Here is a 12953-nt window from a genome sequence, read left to right as displayed (position 1 = left end):
CTTTTGCACACACACCTCTTCACTATTGTGTTTGTGGTGCGTTGTGACATCTGTCCAAATTTGTTGAACTTTGACCCGAGCTGCACTGACATTTGTGGGCACAGCCAATCGCTGCTTGAACAAATGCAAAACTAAGTAGTCTACTTATGTTTCTCAGTTAACTGTACAAGAACAAATTACCCTCATATTGAGACCGAAGGCAGCCTATCCACTTAGTGAAGTATCAGGATGTAGATGCAGCTTCCAAAATTGTTGGAAAAACGCTGAGTCTCTGGAACGTAGCTAGCATCATTATTGTAGTGAAGTAAAGGTGGCACCCCGCTGGGAGTTTTGGAGGGGCACTGCACCTACTGCACCTGTGAGACCCTTGTTTTATGAATACGTGAATACGGCTTAAGGCTGCAACCAATTCTGACAGGTCTGATAGTTGTTTTCTGTAATAATCAGTGTTTAGACTATAAAATGTCAGAAAATAGTGTGTAATGTGCATCGTTCTTCCCCAAAACCGATTGTAACACATTCAAATTGTAATTTTGGTCTGACCAACAACGTTTAGTATCATAGAAACTAACAAATATTCACATTTGAGGAGCAGGTACCAGGCTTAAATAGTTAATCAGTTATCAAAATTGCTGCCAATTAATTTTCATTCAGTTGACTAATTATTTTCTACTGTAAAGTAGGGCTACTGGTTGGCACTGGTTAACCTTTACCCTGAGACCCCTTCTGAGGTTAATCCAGCCATGCCTAGAAGTAGTTACTCAGCCTAACCCACTTGCAGGCTTTCCTTAAACTGTTATGGTTTGCTATATGATGCATCAACCCGGCAAAGCATTGTACTGTGAGTCCAACTTTGTGGCAGGTTGAGCACTCAGCTGCACAATGGCTGACTGGGACTATGACTATCTGATCAAGCTGCTGGCACTTGGGGACTCTGGGGTGGGAAAGACCACCTTCCTCTACAGGTACACCGACAACAAGTTCAACCGCAAATTCACAACCACAGTGGGCATTGACTTCAGGGAAAAGAGAGTGGTGAGTGATATATGTTCTGGTGGACAAAGATAAAATGCAATTTTACCTGTTATTTAAAAAATAAAAACATATTACCTTTTATATTAGAAGTGATGTGTTGTTTTTGTCTTAAAATATATGTTATATGATATATGGTTTGTGATTTGGATCAGATGTACACAGGGACAGGTTCTGACGGGACGACTGAGAGGAACTTTAAAGTCCACCTTCAGCTCTGGGACACAGCAGGACAAGAGAGGTAAATCTACCCTTATGTTCACATTATATTTTACATTATAGACATGTTTATTCAAAGCCCCCATGTATAGGAAGTGGAAAACTTCTTACTTTGGTGACTACTAGTGGTAATATGAAAACAGCAATGTACGCTGTTACCCCTTACCACCAACGAATTCAAACCAGGGAATGCTGACAATAAATGGTCCTGAAAGCAAGAAACTTGTTGACGAGGATTTGCAAATTCTTCTTCAAACAAATCATCAGAATAATTATAAAAAAAAGAAAAAAGCTAAAATCATAAAAACAAGACAGTCCCAAAAGATTCAGGCAAAAATCTGAAGGAAGTGGCTGTGCACTGCACTTTAATGGCAGAGGGGCAGTTAACCATTCGCAAATCTAATCAGTTGGTCTCATCCCAGGCCGAGATCATCTTAAACAACGCTGTAGATTATTATATGTGCAAAATAACCATAACTTACCTTAACCATAGTTAAATGTAGTGCAATAAAACTGTAAAGTAGCTTAATAAACAATAGAAACGCTCAAGAAAAGCACAAGTAACTCAAAACCGTACTTAAGTACAATACTTGAGTAAATGTACTATAGTTCCACGACTTTCCATGAATCTTTGTACAAAATATCACGTCAACCCGTCCATCAGTTGTTGAAAGTTGTCCGTCTGTTTTCAGGTTCCGCAGCCTCACCACAGCTTTCTTCAGAGATGCCATGGGCTTCCTGCTGATGTTCGACTTGACCAATCAGCAAAGTTTCCTCAACGTCAGGAACTGGATGAGTATGTGTCGTCTCAGCAGTCTGCTCTGCCTCAAGATCAATACTCTTTCAGATCAATGTTTTCTCTCTTGTTGCCACTGAGAGTGAGATGCAAAGTTGCCTTTGTCAGTAAGAACCTTGACTAGGGGAATTTCTGAGCAGACTTTCAAGTTTACTCATGCATGTCTATTTGCATTACATGGGTTTAAATGACTCCCTCTGTGTTGGTTCAGGTCAGCTACAGGCCAACGCGTACTGTGATAGTCCAGATATCGTGTTGGTGGGCACCAAGGCCGACCTCCGAGACGCCAGGGATGTTCACGCCAGACAGGCCAGAGATCTGGCGGACAGATACGGGTGAGGCTTTAAATCGTTGCTATTGTTTGTGAGTTATGTGTTAAAGGAACAGTGTGAGACTGTGGGAAGTGTATGTGCAGTGGAGATGCATATCGGTCAAATTTCCTCTTTTTGTTTTGAGGAGTTGCCGCTATCCGCCACTGCTCTTTCTCTAACCCAACTAACCCATGTTTCTGTTCACATTTACTATAGCACCGACTGAACAGAAAGCTTCCTCAGATTCTCTTGATAAACACAAATCAAATTCAGAGTAGATCCCACATCTGAGCCACAGACACCTGACTTGCCTCACACTTATTTCACGCACAGAGGAAAGACTAAATAATAGTAATTTGCCATGTCATAACACCCTCCTCCTTCATAAGGGAGGATTGAAAGGCTCAAAATGAACTCATACACACTTGATTTTATTTGCCTTTTAAAAGACACTGTCCCGACTGTCGACAAATCAGACATTGTTTGAAAGGTCCAAGTCCCCTGATTCTTTCTGTGTAAAGCATTTTAGGATCCACATATCAGTGCCACAGCTATTGATAAAGACTTGGTTCTTGCATGTGACACAAAAGGTACCAACACAGGCCTCATATTCCTTTTTATGTCAAAGGAGGCCGATCAAAAGGGTTGAGGAACAGTAACCTTTTTTTATTTTGGGCACATTATTTTCAGGCTTATGCACAAAATGAGGTGGAAAAAAAGGTGATATGAATTCAATAAACACATGTAGTTACTAAATGCTTCTATACCTAAATGCCCCCACTGGTGATATTAAAAACATCTTTCAAGTCTTAGATTTAATTTGATTAACATGGCACTCCTACTTCCAGTTGACCACAGGATGGTGCTAGTGAGCTGTTTTCACCTCCGCTGCACTGATTTTTCTCCTGGATCTGTTGTTGAATCAAAACATGCAGGACAATCTAATTACACAATCATCCACAGATTAATCCATTAACACATTAATAATTAGTTGCAGTCCGATACAGAATAGTTAAAAATCTACTCCATCTCAACCAACTACAACAGTAAAGTCCTGCCTTTACATTAATGCATGAGTAATAATAATTTAATGATATGATATATAATAGTGCACAGGGGATGTTTTCTCTGCAGAGAGTTTTTTTTGGTTTTTAGTTTTGATACTTTAACATTTTCAAATTCAGGACTTTTATTTTTAACGGAATATTTTTACAGTCTGGTATTTTGACCTTTACTTAAGTAAAGGATGTGGATTCCTCCTCCACCATTGACTAAACAACTCCTCTCTCTGTTTTCCTCAGCATCCCCTACTTTGAGACGAGCGCAGTGACAGGTGTTGAGGTGGACCAGGCCGTGTCCACCCTGCTGGGCCTGGTGATGAAGAGGATGGAGCACAGCACATACGGAGGCCCCAGCCCCGCACCCAACGGCAGCCCCGTCACCAGCCACGAAGTAGTGGAGGCTCCCGTCAGGAGGAGGTGTGCCTGCTGATCTTGACCACGAGCAGCCACTCCAACCACTTTTTACATCTGCCCTGAGTGACACTGCAGTTTGAGTTGCCATTGTTATGGAGCTTGACTAAGGGGCTTGCTAGGTAAGGCAGAAGATCAGTTGAAAATCAACTAACTACTGATCCATACTTGAGATATCCATTATTTATTCATAGCCTATGCACTGTTAAGTGAGAAAAGAGGAAGGACAGGAGGAGATAAGACTTTAAAACTGAATATAGGCGTTGTTATAGAAAATATTTTTAAAAAACTTAAATGAATTAATAATTTTTAATTGGTTAATCCATCCATTTTATGCTGATTATCCAGGTCCAGGTCTAATTATTAATTGAGCATATATCATAATAATTCTTATTATTCATAGTAATTATTGCTATAGGCTAGGAAGTAAAGAAAAAATTATTCTAAGCCATATTACCCCTACTGGTTTTTCCATATTTTCATTATTTTACTGGCTTGACCATATTATATTTTATTCAATTTGACTGTGTGTGCTATTAAAAGGGTATTAAAAACTTTCAGATTTAAATTGGTGAACGCTGCAGAAACCCGGTTTAAAGCCATCAAGTGGTTCAGCAAAAAAAGAAACAAAAAACAAAACAAAACATCTTCAAATGAGTAATGTCAGAGAAAAATACCGTTTTTATTTGACACATTGAGGCATTGATGGAAGGAGTATGCAGGCACATAACGTATATTTATCATGGAGTATAATCTAAAAACATTTAAGACATGGTTACATTTCTTATATGGATGATCATTTTTGTTTAGAACAACCAAGATAGCACAGTCCCTTACATGATTTATGACTTTTATACGACATGTACATAAGCAGCCAAGCTTTTTTATGCATTATGGAACGAAGTTGCCATGCAGATTGAACACAAGTACAAGAATGTTAAAGGGTTGTTGGAATGAGTCCTGTATAGTGCTGCATTTAGAATAAAGACAATTTATGTTAAGATTATGTATGTCACTGTCTGGTCATTTAAATGTAATGCACAAAAAGCTATATTGTTTTTCTGACTGGAATTACAATCCGCACAGACTTTGTTAGCATCATTACGGTTTTACACACACTGAGAGAAACTTAAGAAAAACTTTTTGGAGGAGGAAAATGTCTATCATTCGTGTCAGTGCCAGTGCATTTTTCAAACTACAGGAGCACATTCATGGAGTCACACATTAATTCCACCACATCACTTTGGCTGAAGCCAAAAAAAGCAAAAGTTTCAAATAATTTTTGTGCCACAAAAAGTAAAATTCAACAAAGGCATATTCCATTTCTCCTGCCATAATACTTGGTGTGAGTTGTCATACAGCTTCGAAAATCCCAAACTGATCTGTATCAAGCCAAGGTAACATTGCTCCTTTGAACATATGGTCTTTGGTGTACACAACATTCCTAATGGAGGGACTAAATTATTCTTAAATGAGCACATCTATGACATCAATTAAATGGCCTGAAATTCATCAGATGTATTTTCGTGGTTGTCGGTTGGTGACTGCACTGTGATTTAAGAGACGAGACACAAACGTTATATCTATCTGAAATCTGAAATCTGAAATATCTGACGGAAGAAAAAAAGCTTTGTGTGGGACAGGATGTCAAGCAAATGCCCGTCATGCCAAATCTGAATGAGCACAAAAGCACACACTACATCTGGGAAGTGTGAATGACTGCATTTCTCTGTGTATTTCACATCAGCCTAAGCCAGAATTTGAAACAGGGAGCACATGTTGCAGAGTCATAAGACGGTCATATGGCCAGCTTTCACTGTTTGGGCTCAGTCGTCCTCAACCCTTTATCCACCAGTCTGCTTCAGTCTGGCATGATGGGGTGGACTGTTTTTGAGAACCCAAGATTATCTACACTTATAAAAAATAAAGCTTGTTCATTTTTAAGTCGATCTGTAGAGGTTTGGTCCCATGTGGAATATAGCAGTAGGTTTCTTTTTTTTTAGCCTTCAAACATCTGTCATACAAAGACACTGGTGATATTCTTGAGGAATACACCATCAGGAATACAAACAATAGCAAATAACTAAATTTTACCCTCAAAACAATCTTCAAAAAGGTTGTATAAAACTAGCCTAAAAGATTTGTTAGTGCCTCACATGCAATGTCATTTAAATGGATCATGCTTTTTTATACAAGATGCAGTAAGTCATATAACATTCATTCATTTCTGTTTTATGTCACAAATATTGGAATTGATATGGTTACATGATGAATAAATAACTTTCCCCCAGTCATCAAAAGCTCTATAATAAATAGTGTAGTCTCGTCTTTAGTGTTTTTGTAATTGAAATAGTGGTAACCTCAAGATCAGTTGTTGGTAGATATTGAATATTTGAAGAAACTGTCCAAAATGTTATATTTCCTAATGTTTTTAGCCATGCTAGCGCCATGATTTAGGTCACAAGATGGTCTTAATCTGGTACCCTCTGGTCAGACTTTACACTTTTTGCCTCATTAGTGGTAAGAATTGCAAGATTGCCACTCCGTTTGTCACTGATCCGACAGTTTGTTTTCTGGAGACAGTTGCAGCTGTTCGTAAGTTCACACTTAGCTTGTGTTTACTAAGTGGAGATTTATACGGCAAGTTAAAACACGTTTCACCACAAAAACTAGTTCTTATGTAATATTAATGAATATACACACCCACTAAACTGCCAGGTGTACCTGTTGCATAGCTAACGGAACTAGCTGATGCAGCTAACATTAGCTTGCAAATACATAACCTGTTTAGACTGAAGAGTAAAAGAGAAAATATAGAAAATTTGGTTCAAAAGTCTGTTATCATACTGTTTAATAATGTAAACTTGAGAAATTTTAAATTACATTTCACAAAAATAACACTATAGCTCAAATTACAAAATGTTATGTCAGTAATGTTGCACTAAATGGCCGAATAACAGCAGTTTGGTTAGCATAATCGGATATTTAGAAATCACACTACACTGCATGAATCTATTAACTCTAAAACATTAACGTGTTTCTCTATATGCATATATAAATAAAACAAAGTCATATCTAACTACATTTACAAAGGATTGCCAGTGTTTAACTCCGCAAAACTTTTACATTTGGAAGTTTTGTTGCTTATGTTGCATTATGTTTCAATAATAAAGTCTTTAAAAGCTAGGATATTGGGTTTTAAAGGGAAATACACTTGTCTTTTTTGTGAGACTCAATTGAGAAAATCGATACCACTTTCATGTCTGTATGTTAAATATGAAGCTGTAGCCAGCAGCGAGTTAGCTTAGCTTAGCACAGGGAGTGGCTAGCCTGGCTCTTTCCAAAGGTAACAAAATCCACCAACCAGCACCTTTAAAGCTCATTAATTAACATGCTATATCTTGTTTGTTTAATCTGTACAAAAAATGTGTGTAAAAACGACAATTTGTGGTTGATGATGATGGGCTCCCTGATAAACAAAATTAAACCTCTGGCACAACAAATGCCTGAGTCCTCAGCCCAAGTCTGGCACATACACTTCCACTTCTGGCTTGATTCCAGCTGTTATCCTCCAGTGTTGGCTGACAGCCAGGAAGATTTTCTTTGTGTGCGCCAGAATTGGTCCAGATGTGGAAGCAGCATCTGACAGTCATGTTGTATGTGGGTCAAGGAACCGGGGCGTATATTGAGCCAGAATAATTTTGCTGCCAGGGTTACTATTTGTCTGTAGCAGTGACTCCCTGAAGTCTTGTCTTCACCATAAGGTTGCAACCAGATTTAGTAACACACTAGTTTGAAAATAGCTAGTAGTTAATTAGAATTTAGGAAGAACTTTACACACAAACTTAGGAATGGATTTACGAATAGCCAGTGCAACCTTAGCTCCAGTTTGTGACTCTCATGTATTGCCATTACATCACAAAACTAAGTATCTGATTTCTGAAAAATAAATACCTGACAAACTCAGAAAGCTGTTTAATGAAACTCTCAAAAAATGTCAATGTCAGGCTCAACTTGTGCAACATGAGCCAAACAAAGAATTTAACTTTTTTTAATTGCAAACAAAATAACGTGTTAGTATTTGTCTTGGGTTGTAAAAGAGTAAGAAGATACGTCATTTCCATCTTACTGGACAGGAAATAGAGTAGCAACTCGGGAAACAGGTTAAAAAACTTTTTTTTTTAAATCTTGCTGTGGACTAAATATTATCTTTGAGGAGTCAGGAAACACCAGAATCAGAATACCAGAAAGAACAGTGGTTAAGTGTTGTTAGACGACATTTTGGGTTTTTCAAAGATTGCCAGGTATTTATTTTGTTTGAAAATCTAAACTCTGTGACTTGAATGTTACCGCTAGCGTGGCTATAGACTTGTACTCTTGTAGGAAGATATTTCAAATGTCTTATAGTTTCAGAACCTAATGTAGGCCGATACCACTTTCTTTAATTCTGTACTGTAATGACAACATAGTTTCTGCTTTCTGTCCATGGATTTTATGGCTTATTGTTGGAATGTTGATTGTTATTCCAAAAATTTGAAGAATCTCAACAAAATCTGAAGTGGACAGTCACACTGTCTACAGAGAATAAAAGACACACAAGTATATTATATACATGTGTGTATATTCATATATATATATATCTCTCTATGTATATATATATATATATATATATATATATATATATATATATACATAGAGAGAGAGATATATACAGTACAGTCTTGTAAACATATACCGTCTTCCAGAGCAGTGCAGATTGTCTGACAGCTCAAGGGGGAAAAGGCCTGAAAACAGGAACTGCACCTCTCTTGAGGCATTGAATCTGATTACAAAAAAACACTGATCTAACTCCTTCCCTGAGATTGGGCAGTGATTTCAGTGTACAGAATCAGTATACTGTTGTAAAAGGCGATAAATCTATCAATACTGTAATAAACAGATTTGACTCTCTGTTTCCACAGCTGAATCCCCTGTGGACTCCAGTTAAATAGACGTTTGTTCTGTTCGAGCTGTTTAGCCACGGCCAGCAGCCATGCAAAGGAGACTAATGGAAGCAACTGAGCAGCATAAAAATCCTAACTGTACTGAACACAACGATATACCGAATGAATCTGCGATTTATACCACGAGTGAGCCTGACATCTTCATGTGAAATCACAGCGTGATGTGAGTGTGTGTTTGTAGAATGAGGGTGTCATAAATTGCCTTAACACTTATCATGCAACGTGGGTCACAACAGAAGTTTTGAACAGAGCTGATGTATCTGGGTCACGGCCTGTGGAGTCACCTCTTAAACCATCCAACACTCATTGTATGTCTAAGCAGTGCAGTGCGTCAGACTGAGCTTGGTCACGCCTTCCCTGTGCAGCTTGTAGAGCAGCTTGAACTCGCTGGGCAGCTGGTGAGTCTCCTGCCACTTGGTGGTGAATTTGGTCCCTTTCTTGTCGTAGTAGTGGTAAGGCAGCTCTTTGCCCGTGTTGGGGTCCCAGCCGAAGGGCCAGAAGCCGTACAGATGGATCTCGTCGCACATGGCATAGGCCAGAGTGTACATGAGTATTCCAGTGCTGAGACGTTTGGGAGAGAGGTTTTTAGTCTTCCAGTATCTGTGAGGGAAAAGACAAGTCAGCAGGTCAAAAATAAATTAAACCCAAACAACTCTGATTTTCCAAAGTGGAGAATATCCTGATCCTAATCCTTCCTGCTGAAGCTTTAACACTGATGCATTGAGCAGTGAGCACCAATACTGATGCCCAGTCCTTGTCCTTTACATACGTATTTTTTGTTGGCATAAAACTAGCCAAATTTAATAAACTGAGCCTAAAAGTCCTCGAATCAGCCTGTAAACAACACCCACAATGCCTAAGTTTTTAACTGCTGAATGTAACCTCCCTATAGCCCTAAAAAAACTTTCCATTTAGATTCTTATGTCACTTTGGTTGTGCACAAATGATAAATCAGATCAGCCCTCTTACTTGTTGACATCGTGCATGATGTTTCCCGGCCAGGCCAGTTCGACCTTCAGTTGGCCCTTGTGCTCCACAAAGAAGTCCACCAGGGTCCTGGTCACTGTGGCTGAGGTATGGAGGAAGAAGGCGGGGATCCACAGGATGGCTCCCTCCAGCTTCTTCAAGTTGAGGAAGAAATTATTCCTGTCTTGAATGGTCAGCAGGTTATTGTAGTACCTCTCCAGGATGCTGGGGTTAAAGGTGGTCAGGTTGGTCTTCCTGCCCACGTCCTTGGAGTAGACCTCCGTGGGAGCGAAGTTGCAGCGAAAGACGAAGTCAGCCTGGTCGATTTCTGGACCGCAGTGGCTGCCGGTCAGGATGCCGCTGTTTCCCACCACAGCACACATGCTGTAGTGCTTGTTGAGGATAGGAGAGGTGTCTGGGAGCAGGGATTTGAAGTTGTTGCTGATGGAGAAGACGTACTTGTGGCTGGAGTAATCAAAGTGCATCAGCTGGCCAACACGCACTCGATTCTTTGTGAGGGAGAAGTTGTTGGGAATGTCGATGTAGCTGAAGATATCTTTCCTGAAAAAAGAAAAAAACACTTTTAAAAGCACAGTTACAGGCGGCAATAGGAGATGCAGCTTTGTATTTATGGGCCTATTTATATCCATTTAAACGACGATCTAGTTTCAGCTCAATAAATACAAGTGTGATGCAGCCAGAAGACATAACTGCATAAGTGCATAGCCATTACTTACTGTGCAGTTGTTAGTAGATGTAGAATATTTGATTAGTCGATCCACAGAAAATTAATCAGTGACTATTTTGATAATCAATTTATCGTTTAAGTCAGACAACAAGTCCAGCTTCACAAATGTGAAGATTTTATGCTTTTCTCTGTTTTATATGATAATAAACTGAATATTTTTTTAGGTGTTGGATTGTTGATTAGGCAAAACAAACAATTTGAAGATGTCACCTCGGGCTCTGGGAAATTATGATGGGCATTTTCTTTTACTATTTTCTAATGTTGTATAGATCAAACAATTAATTCATTGATCAATTAAATAACTGGCAGATTAATCAATAAGGAAAATATTAGTTGCCCTGTCCAACTATACATTTAACATTTAACCAACACTTAACCACTGCTGGCCTACCCTATATCCTGCAGGATGACAGATAAAACAAACAAAAAAAACCTTTATGATGTACAGTAGGAAATATAGTTGAGAATTAAAATCTCTTACCTCTGCTGATAAAAAGCAGTCTTGTTGAACTTCCATTTGGACGGTTTTCCTTGAAGCTCTTCGTTCAGGGCGTTGGTTAATGGGATGAAGGATGGGTCCAGAAAATTCATGGCAAACTGAGACCTGAAAACAACATTACATTTAAAAAAGAAATATCATGCTTAGTAATCATTATGTGATATTAAACGTAATCTAGCTGAAGAGTCACGCTCGTATTCGTATTGGTCTTGTCCTGTTTTTGATTATTGGCTACCTTTATTCTGATGGTTTTCTAGAGAGAGATCTGAGTTTTTCATACCATATAGGCCACAGCAAGCTTACTCTATAATAATAATAGGCTGTATCATTGTTTAATTGTACTCAAGTGAAGTACAAGTATCTCCAAGTTGTACTTAAACACAATATTTGAGTAAATGTACTCAACACTATTTACATGTTGATCATGTGGGTTGCACATGTAAAAACATAGACCTTCAAATTAACTATTAATTATCAGTAGTGGAAGAAGAATTATGATCCATTACATAATGTGTAAATACTAATGCCACATGTAAAAATGTTTGGTTCGTAAAAACTAACAGTGAGCCTTTCGCAATAGACCCAAAGTGAAACCTTTACATTGCCTGTTTTGTCCATGCAAAAATAAAATAAACAAATCCTCAAATCTTAGACACTAGAACGATGAAATGTTTGGCCTTTTTTATTGAGAAATTACTTAAAGAACTATAAAAAATAGTTGTTTAATTAATAACAAAGCATCATATTTCATAAAGTGACTTGTAAGTGCCAAATAAATGCAGAAAGGTAAAAAAAATGCAATTTTCCTTTTAAAGTATAAAGTAGCATAAAATGGAAATACTCCTATTAAATACCTCAGAACTGCACAGTACTTGAGGAAATGTACTCAGTTACTTGCCACCTCTGTCTTTTGAGCCACAAAAAAATGGATGTGATGTTGATGAGGATGATGCAAACCTTCACATTATAGCTACTATAGTGTGTGTCAAGTTATCTAAAAGTATAATTTATCTAAGTATATTTTCAGCACCACCTTGGACAGCTCAGTGTTTGATTGACAGGAAGCATATGGTCCAAATTGAGGGAAAGTGATGTATAAGGCTTGTATATCACATCCAGGTTGAATCATGCACATTACAGGCCACACTCCTCTGTTTATATTTACACCAACCTTGGTCTGCATCTCATCAACTACCTACAATCTCTGCTATGAAAAAGAAGATCACTCACCGAAATCCTGCATGGAACATAATCCTCGGGCCTCCCATGTAATATTTAGAGGAGGTGAAGAGGCTGTCTTTTCTCAGGGAGACATAGCTGATGAGCGACAGTATGAGCACAGCGACGCACAGAATAACCAAACCCAGGGCCTTGGCGATGCGGACCATCTTGGGAGCGTTTTCATTCCCTGTATGTAGCTGCAGCGAGGCGTTGGCCTATGTTGTCATCTCCGGGACCGCACACTGTTGCTGCCTGCCTGCAAGATACAGACAAACTGGAGCTCATCGGCTCATATAGTCGTATAAAATGGACGGCTGGTGGTGGTAGTCGGCTGCATAGTGAAGATGCCGCGGCTCGGTCCTCTCTCATTCCTCCGTCTGCCCAGACCCCTGACTGCTGCTGCTGCTGCCGCTGCTGCCGCTGCTGCTGCTTCACACTCGGCTGCGACTCCCCTCCAGGCTGCCGCTTTAATCAAGGAGATGGAGCAGAAATGCGTGTCAACACATCCAGCCAGCCAGAAGACAAGCCCCGTTCACCAACACCAGCACCACCACCAGCAGCATCACCGGCACCACCTCCGCCCACCCCCCTACCCCTCCCTCTGTCTCTCTCTCTCTCTCACACACACACACACACACACACACTCACACACACACACACACTCACACACACTCACACACTCACAC

At 39.3% G+C, this 12953-nt stretch overlaps 2 protein-coding genes across 2 annotated transcripts; one reads left to right on the top strand and one right to left on the bottom strand.

Moving 5' to 3' along the window:
- The first annotated feature begins 6 nt into the window (after positions 1 to 6).
- On the top strand, positions 7 to 4831 carry LOC111654931 (ras-related protein Rab-27B-like). Its single transcript, XM_023406110.2, has 5 exons — positions 7 to 1035; positions 1188 to 1273; positions 1944 to 2047; positions 2259 to 2382; positions 3660 to 4831. The coding sequence occupies exons 1-5, from the start codon at positions 883 to 885 to the stop codon at positions 3847 to 3849; spliced, it is 657 nt and encodes a 218-aa protein (XP_023261878.1). The 5' UTR covers positions 7 to 882; the 3' UTR covers positions 3850 to 4831.
- A 3666-nt stretch (positions 4832 to 8497) lies between these two features.
- LOC111654895 (alpha-N-acetylneuraminate alpha-2,8-sialyltransferase ST8SIA3-like) lies at positions 8498 to 12808 on the bottom strand. Its single transcript, XM_023406061.2, has 4 exons — positions 12277 to 12808; positions 11029 to 11151; positions 9803 to 10360; positions 8498 to 9433 (listed from the first exon to the last, which is right to left on the bottom strand). The coding sequence occupies exons 1-4, from the start codon at positions 12432 to 12434 to the stop codon at positions 9148 to 9150; spliced, it is 1125 nt and encodes a 374-aa protein (XP_023261829.1). The 5' UTR covers positions 12435 to 12808; the 3' UTR covers positions 8498 to 9147.
- Positions 12809 to 12953: the final 145 nt, after the last annotated feature.

This window comes from Seriola lalandi, unplaced genomic scaffold (genome assembly GCF_002814215.2).
Source record: "Seriola lalandi dorsalis isolate HSWRI2012SDOR001 ecotype SW California unplaced genomic scaffold, Sedor1 jcf7180002054294, whole genome shotgun sequence".
Taxonomy (NCBI): Eukaryota; Metazoa; Chordata; class Actinopteri; order Carangiformes; family Carangidae; genus Seriola; species Seriola lalandi.
The sequence above is the reverse complement of the archived record's forward strand: the minus strand, read 5'-3'. Positions and strand labels throughout refer to the sequence as shown.